Source organism: Lissotriton helveticus, chromosome 12 (assembly GCF_964261635.1).
Source record: "Lissotriton helveticus chromosome 12, aLisHel1.1, whole genome shotgun sequence".
NCBI lineage: Eukaryota > Metazoa > Chordata > Amphibia > Caudata > Salamandridae > Lissotriton > Lissotriton helveticus.
The window spans coordinates 761,645,722-761,654,640 of record NC_136073.1 but is presented as its reverse complement, the minus strand read 5'-3'; the positions used below and the strand labels follow the sequence as shown (position 1 = coordinate 761,654,640).

The 8,919-nt window shown below is 48.5% G+C and overlaps 1 protein-coding gene across 1 annotated transcript in view; it reads right to left on the bottom strand.

Annotated features, from left to right (window-relative positions):
• Positions 1–241: 241 nt before the first annotated feature.
• The window catches only part of LOC144798127 (maestro heat-like repeat-containing protein family member 1), a 64,354-nt gene continuing 55,676 nt past the window's right edge, over positions 242–8,919 (bottom strand). The window contains exon 8 of the mRNA XM_078668883.1: positions 242–376. Within this exon, the coding sequence (XP_078525009.1) occupies positions 242–376 (135 nt within the window). The remainder of the gene's footprint in view (positions 377–8,919) is intronic.

The following is an 8,919-nucleotide window of genomic DNA, read 5'->3' as shown; positions in this document are numbered from 1 at the left end:
TGGCTGGTGTAGCTTTACTGTTCAATGATTTCTAATGGTTCTCTGGATGTCCTCTGGTGGGATATTGTGTTTCAGCAATGAATGTTTATGAGAAAGGGAGATGGTTAGGGATCCTCAATACATTTTGTCAGTGGTATCAGTTGCAGTGGTCGAATCAAAGGCCAAAGAAATGGTAAGTAGGTTGAAACCTGAAAGTTGAAAAGTACAAGGTCAGATAGGTCAAGTAGGCAATTGCCCATCATCACAGTCCAGCAAGCAATGGAGGCACCAGGAGCTCATAAATTATATTTTGCTCTGTGTTCAACTTTGGCTTGCAAAGAATTTGAATAACGTTAACCAAGGTGACGGGGGAGTCAGCACTGAAGGGATTGTGACTCTTCAAACACGACAAGAGGTAAGGCAGTTTATAAAAATGTCCTGCCACACAATATTGTACTCCAGCAGGTGCCTCTTGTCTTCTCCAGTGTCACACCCTGTTGTTTTGGAATCATACAGAATATTTTTAACAATGTGAAACAGGCCTGATAAATGTCAGTTCTAGGGGTCGATTACGATCTCGGTCGAAACGGAAGCTTTCCGACCGAGATGGTTGGTTTCACTATTGACCTCCTAAATACAATTTTGGTTGTCGGAAATGAAACTGGCCAGTCATTCCAGCTGGCTTCCAACAGGCTCAAGGAGCCCGTCGGCCTGTCGGAGTCTGGCCCGTAATTCATATGGACGCATTTTTATACCGTCCATATTATGATTAGGGTTCCCTGATTTCCGCTTTGTCTGATTTTTACAGATAAACACAGACAGAAAACACTGTCTCCCCTGTATGTATTTATTTTTGAAAGTGGAAAAATACATATAATTTAGCTTCTTTTGAGTGATTCATCATGCTGAGATTAATCACTTTCAGGCCAGTAGCTGTACATAATGACAGCAAGGGGATCTACAAAACTCAATGATATGTCATTTAATTACTGCATATCTCAACATGTATATGTGTCTTTACACTATTTCTTTAATGTGGGTTTATTATGTGTATATTTTTTACTGTGTAATGTGCTAAAACCTGACAGGCATTTAAGTATGAGTCCACATTTATCTGTTAAATAAATGCAGAAATACACGAGTTATCACCTCATCTATTTAAACAACACAAATTAAATATGGATAAATACCAATAAGCTGGCCAAAAAATAAATATGGACAAATACAGACGGAAATGTTCAAATAATAAATACCATAAAACCGTGAGACCTAATTATGATGCACGGTTTCCGGGGAAGACTTTCCATGCTGGCTTCCGACATGAAAAGCCTGTTGGAAAGCGTGTTTGGGGGTGCCTGCCACGTGGTGCAGGGAGGAACACAGCCTCCCATTTCTCTATGGGAGCTTGTGCTACAGCTGATTTATAGCCACAACACATGCTCCCATAGGGAAATGTAAGTATGTGACCGCACCATGTGTGGTTGCATCATAATTAGGCGGTCAGGACTGCCAACTAGAGGTCAGTCGGTCCATGTTTCCATGACAGTGTTGGGCGGACTCAAGGGGGCAGATAACGATGCTTACTCATGGGCCCCCCTTTGCATCTGTACCACATTTGCAGAATTATTTTGCTCTTCTGTGCAATCACAAAGCATCCATAGAGGAATTACAGCCAAGCTCTTGGTGCTCTATTCTCACATGATGAATCTCTGAATTGGTAAAGTAGTTCTCTTCTAAAAGGTTTTACACCCAATCTTCCCCAAATTAGAGGTGGTTCTTTTATGATGATGAGTGCTTTGGACAACCCTACCCCGAAATCTCTCCACCTCCAGCACCAATGGGATGTGATCGCTCAGTCTCGCTAGTTCCATTGTTGGTTACATATTTCCCTAGGCTCTTGAAAACCTATGTATTTCGTTCCTTTTCAACCCTCATTACTGTAATGTAATTTAAAACAGTATCCAAAGGCCTTATATTATAAGTGGCTCTGGAATTATGAGACTAAGAAGGGGCGATTGTACTCTTGAACGTCTAGTACAAGAATATCGTGACACAGTAATACTGTGGACAAAATATCGAGGGACAACATATTAAAGGGTAAATGCACAAAGGGACATATGCATTTCCCATTCTTAACTCCAAATAAATAAAGATATATGTGTGTGTATTTTGGTACACATATGTTGAATTAGGTACAGAAAATCTTGACATACTTACCTTTTGATATTTAGTTTCTTGATTTTTTTATCAATGATTAGTGTCTGTTGAAAGTTGGGCTGAAACCGTCAACATTATCGGCGCCCTCTTGCTCTCCTTAAACCTTTTGTGCGCGTAAAACAGCCGCCATTTTGAACACCATGGCTTCCCTGCTCTCGCCGAGAGCCAGCGCGCCTCTCTCCCCCTCCTAGCTTCGCTGGCATCCCCCGCATACTGACAACCCCCCTGCCTGCACCTGCCTCGAATCATAAAACCCCTCTTCAGCGCTGCTCTGCCCCAGACCCTCGTCCTGTTCCCAGCGCAACACCTCCCTTCTTCCCATTTATGATCCCCGGCCCTTTGAGGCAAACCCCCTTTTCCCCGTGTGCCCGTTTGTCTTCCTCGTTCCCAGGCCGACACCCAGCTCTGCCGATACTGTTCCTTGCCCCTCCCCGTACAATAGAAAGTTTCCCCCCATCAAGGGATCCCCGGGTTGATCAAAGCCCCCCCGCCCTACGAGATCCGATCGAACCCCACACACTCCGTGAATCGGCGGAATATCCAGCTGCGCGACGATCATCACCTGTTGTGAACGGGGCGGGGACTTCCACTGTAACCTTGCGTGGGAACGGGCTGGGAAGGGGGGATTCTGAGGATGTCTTTCCGTACATCAAAGTATCGACGAGAATGTGTTACATGCAATAAAGAGATTAACTTGTGTATAAGAGGCCAGGCCTCAGGGATGCAGTTAGAGCACCTCAGAACGATACCCACTGTCAGTTTTGCTGTGTTCTCCTCCGGAGAGAATAAAAACCTTGTTTCCTGCCTTCCAGTCTCCAGCGCCTGCCTCTTCAATAGTTTAACTTCTTTGTGGGTTCAAGAGGCGACACCGCCGGGCAATACTTAAGGATCTTATATTCTGGTTGGTAGTGTCACCCTTTAACAATTGGCGTCCCAAGCGTGGGGCCCATCAGCGACCCGTGGATCCAGTGGGAGAGGTCCTGACGACAGAGTGAACGACTGCAACGATCGGGAACGCGTCTGTCCGATAGACCCTCGTCTGACAGCCGATCATCCGAACTTCACTGGTTCCGAACAGACCTCTCTCGAGTGATCTACGGTCCTGACTGGGAACCATCAGGAGTGCCGCGAGGATAACGGAGAAGAGAGGACGATCGGGCGCTGGATTCGGAAGACAAGAAACTGTCCATGCGGTCCGGGTAAGGTCGTGTAAACACGACAAGTTGCAAACTGATTGCTTGATTGCTTGATTGTTTAAAAAAAAAAAAAAATACTAGTATTGCTCCTTTTTATTTATTCGGAGATTCACTGTCTGCAAACGGAGAAACAACGGGCTCTCTCTTTGCAAGCAGTGGAGGATAGGTAGGGCAGTAGCCGTGCTTATTTTTTTCTCCCCCACTCAATAATTACTTGAAACTGAACTGTTGTTCGCAAACTATTGTTTTCTGGAGATTCTCTGTCTGCAAACAGGGAAGAGACCACCCTTTTTGCAGATAGTGAAAAGGGTAGGTAACGCAGATCTTTGCGGACCTACTCATTCTTCCCATTGATATTTATTGGTCTTTTTTATTTTTGATCCATGAGGTATTCACTGCCTGCAAACAACGTAGAATAGAAATATTCTGTCCAGTCTTTGCACCTAGTGATAAGATAGGCAGTGCTGACTTTTTAGTCCCTCGTTACGAGCCGTCATGTCTGTCTTCTCCCCACTGATTAGTAGCCTGTTTAGCCCGGACCGCTTATTAGAGATGGACCACCCAGCCCCACTGGAAGGCACCCCTAATAAGGACATGTTCATGAAGCATGGATTGACCGCTATAGCCTATAGTAAACTATGGCATAAATATACGAAAAAGGGTCAAGAAAGTCAGTGGCCCCTGATAGGATCCTTCGATGATGATAAAATAAAAACGCTAGAAACCGCCCTGGGTAAAAACAAGACAACACCCACTATGCTCGACAGTTTCGGCATGTGGCGAAAAGAAACTGAACAACGTAAAAAGAAAACTGAGAGTAGGTTGGAAAAAGAGCTGCGAAAAGCAGCCCACCTAGCTGCCCAGAAACTAGAAAAAGAGATAAAGGAAAGAGAGAAAGCTAAACAGAAACTAGAAATGGAAACACCAAGCCAGTGTCCGGTTAGAACTCCCTCCATGCTCTACCCTGACTTACCCTCGAAACAACGAGCCAACGAGGATCTGCTGTTAGGTCCGCCTATCATCTACATGCCCCCTCCATATGCCCCTTCCCAACCCTTGGCGCAGCACGCGCCACCCCCAGGTACAAACGAAGGTACCGCCACAGCTTCGGCCCCAATGGCCTCTGTGCCAGCCGAACCCCTTGTATTAAAAACCGCATCAACAACAACGTTAGACGACCATGAGACCCGAGGGGCTGGTCCTGCAAGAACAAGCAGGCTAAGCAAAGATGAGCGAGCGGGGATCGACAAAATAGCAAGGACACTGGTAGAAAGGAAGGATGATGAAGAGTACGTCACAGATATGTTCAGCTCGTATACAGGGAGTCACAGACGACATTTTACCGTACGACTGTGTTATCATGTCTTGAATGCATACGAGGACCGATATCAAGAAAACGGTCCCGAGAGCCTAACGACTCTGTACCGGAAGGTCGATATCGGGGATGGGGGCGAGTGTGATGTGTCGGACCTCCTTACGCGTACGCTTGAGGTCTTCCGCCACCTCACTGAACGAAAACCGGGAGCTAAATCCGCAACCTCCGTAGTGACCGAACCACCACCCGAGCAATCTAACACCATGATGCCAATACGAGAGGCTGCCCCTTACTGGGTTCCTCCCCGAGGTACAGGGACTCACGATGATGCCAACCACCAAGATGCGAAGGGAAGGGTAGTGTACAACTGGGTCTACCAGCCATGGGATCGGCAAGAGATACTGACATTCCGGAAATCTCTACCCGACCTACGTAAAAACCCCACTGCCTTCTATACTGAATTGGGTACAGCCCTGGGCTCAACGATTATGACCCTGGCTGACATCGACTTGTTCTTCGGGTTATGTCTACCAGCTGATGTGTGGAAGCAAATCCGGAAAGTCGACCACCTTGAGCTGTTCGGACAAACCTGGACACAACTCAATGACCTGGATAAACAACGGGGACCAGGACAAAAGCCTTTAAAATCCATTCTAGACCTTCCAGATAAAATCGTAGAGAAATTAAAAACCCTGATCCCAGAAAAGAAAGTGGACTGGTCGATAGTAACAGCCTGTCGCCAGAAACCCCAGGAGGATGTATCGGAATACTTCTCCCGGTTTGAAACGGTGTTCTCCGATTACAGCGGCCAGGACATGACCACTGCAACCGGACACCATCTGTTTGTCCAGAATTATGTTAAGGGCCTATCATCGGAAATCTCCCAGAAACTACAGGCCAGCGAGAGTAGTTGGGCAGCCTCCAAACCCACAGCGATTCTCCAAATGGCCCAATATTATGAGCATCAGAAAAATGAAAACGATAGGGCGACAGAGAAAAAGAAGAAGGACTTAAAAGAAAGGGTGATGATTGCCAAACTGCAAGGGGTGACTATAGGACGAGACCACTATCGGGGAAACTACCAGACGAACGTCCCTAAGACTACATTTCCCCAGGACCGCACTCTGACTTCCTACAGTGGACGCACAGACCTTAGAGAGAACCAGTGCGCTTTCTGCAAAGGGACTGGCCATTGGAAATCCCAGTGCCCAGTTCTTCTGGAAATGATCAGAAACAAAGACCCCAGGGATGTAGCAAACGGACCGAGACCTAAGGGACAACAGCGAGGGCCCCCAAATGACGCGACTAACGACAGATCAGGCAGACCAAATACGTTCGATCGACCCAGACAGAACCAATATCAACAATCTGACTATGACTACACCCACACCTTCGCATAGGACAGCCAAGGGCGAGGGAGGGATCCAGTCGAGCTCTATGTTGACCAGTAGGGCCCTTATGTCACTGCTAAGGTCCTGGGTACCAAGTCTCCATTTCTGGTAGACACTGGCGCAACACGTAGTGCGTTATCTAAACGACTGATTCCAAGGGCACCCTTGTCTGGCTCACTCATAACATCGACAGGTTTCGATGGAACGCCCTCCACCAACCCTTTGTCTGCCCCGATTCTCTTTGACGTAGAAAACAACACCACCGACACCACGTTCTTGCTCTCCTCCAATAGCCCTGACGCCATTATGGGACTTGACTTACTGAAACACTTCCGAGCGACGATCAGGTGTTCTCAAGATGGAGTTCGAGTGTTTCTTTACGACAACCCCGTTCTGCTTAGACATTGCTCTCCCCGACACATGTTTTCCATCACCGACGTTGACGCATCCCTGCTTGACACTCTACCTCCGTATCTGTGGGCCAAAGCGGATTCGGACGTAGGGCGTATGTTAATTGACCCAGTGCACATTACTGTCCGACCAGACGCAACACTCCCAAAACTCCCACAATATCGGATATCGCCAGAGGGCGAGAAGGCATTGGTAATGATTATCCAGTCACTGATAGACGCAGGAGTGGTAGAGGAAGTGGTTAGCAACATTTGCAACAGCCCTATCTTGCCCATTATCAAGAAGCAGGGAGAGGGAGATGAGAAAGCATACCGTTTTATCATCGACCTCCGAGAGATCAACAAAGTGGTGGTACCCCAGTACCCTGTGGTCTCAGACATCACCACCATCCTGACTTTGATTCCATCCACTGCCACCACCTTTTCCGTCATCGACCTCAAGAACGCATTCTTCTCCATCCCCATCCACCCAGACAGCCGATATCTCTTCGGCTTTACCCTAAAAGCCCGCTCATATAGGTTTTGCCGAGCGCCTCAAGGCTACACGGAAAGCCCTAGCATCTACAGCCAGGCCCTCAAAAGACAACTAGACCAAGTCCAGTTACCCGACGGAGTGGTGTTGGTACAATATGTCGATGACATCCTTTTGGCAGCCGACACCACCCCTCTAGCGGTTACCGCCACCATTCAACTCTTGCACTTCCTTGCGGAAAATGGCCACAAGGTCTCCAAGAAGAAGTTGCAATTTTGCCTACCCCAGGTCACTTACCTAGGCCACCTTTTGTCCAAAGATGGAAGAAAACTCACTCCTGATCGAATCCAAACCATTCTAGATACCCCTGTCCCTAAGACCCAGAAGCAGGTTCGCTCCCTATTAGGCCTCACCTCCTTCTGCCGACAATGGTTACCAAACTTCAGCCTCGTTGTGAAACCACTGCTTTCTCTGCTAAACAAAGACGTCCCTTTCCCACTCCCATGGACCCCTGAGTGTCAAACTTCCTTCACGGAACTGCGAGATGCCCTTTGCTCAGCCCCTGTCCTAGGTACCCCTGATTACAAAAAGCCCTTCTCCCTTTACACTCACGAAAGGGAGGGGTGCGCTTTATCTGTCCTGACCCAGGCCATCGGCCCTAAGCAACGACCGTGCGCTTACTTCTCTGCCACTCTTGACCCTGTCGCCAGAGCCTTGCCTGCCTGCCTTCGAGCTGTAGCTGCTGCTGCAATCTCTATCCGACAGAGTGAGGGGATTGTACTCTCGAATTCCCTCACGGTACTGGTACCCCATGCAGTCGACACCCTCCTGAACCAAACCAAGACGCAACATCTGACGAGTGCACGACTGACTGGATACGAACTGACCTTGCTTGCCCCCCATATCACCCTGAAAAGATGCACCACACTGAACCCGGCAACTCTGTTACCCTTGCCAGAGAACGATCCCAATGTGCACCCCGTACATGACTGCGTGACTCTTACGGACGAACAGACCAGGAGTAGGGTTGATCTCAGAGACACGGCTTTCCCTGACCCCGACGGGGAGCTGTGGGTGGACGGTTCTTGCATCAAACTCTCCGACGGTACCACTTCCGCTGCCTATGCAGTCACCACGGCCCGAACCGTAGTAGAAACAGCCCGCATCACCCAGCGATCTGCCCAGGCAGCGGAACTGATTGCTTTGACACGAGCCTGCATCCTGGCGACAGGAACCACAGCGAACATTTACACCGACAGCCAGTATGCCTTCGGGGTGGTTCACCATTTTGGGCTCCTTTGGAGGGAAAGGGGATTCTTGACCTCACACGGCACACCCATTTTGCACGGGGATCTAGTCTCCGCCTTAATCGAAGCTGTCCTCCTCCCCAACAAACTTGCCGTCATCAAATGCCAGGCACACAAGAAGGTGACAGACATTATTGGACAGGGAAATGCACTAGCCGACATCACCGCCCGAACGACAGCTGAAAATAGGACGACAACACATATGTACGTGACCAGATCACAAGCGGAAAAGTGGACCGACGTTGGAGACACTATCAGGGACATTCAAACGGCTAGCACACAACACGAATTGACTGAGTGGACACGGGTGGGATTGAAAGACGATGAAGGCTGCTGGCGGACAAAAGACACGAACAAATGGTTGCTACCTGATTCATACTTGATTCCCATACTGACCATGGCACACTCCCCTGCCCACATAGGATCAGCCCCCATGATCGAACTTGTCTCCAGGGTTTGGCACAATGATAAGATCCCAGATTCCGCCAAACGCCTGGTTCAACAATGCTTAATATGCCTGCAACACAACCCCGGGAAAGGAACTGTAGTACCCCGGGGGGGATTTGGGGTCCCAAACCACCCATTTGAAGTCCTGCAGATGGACTACATCCAGCTAGACAGATGCCAAGGCC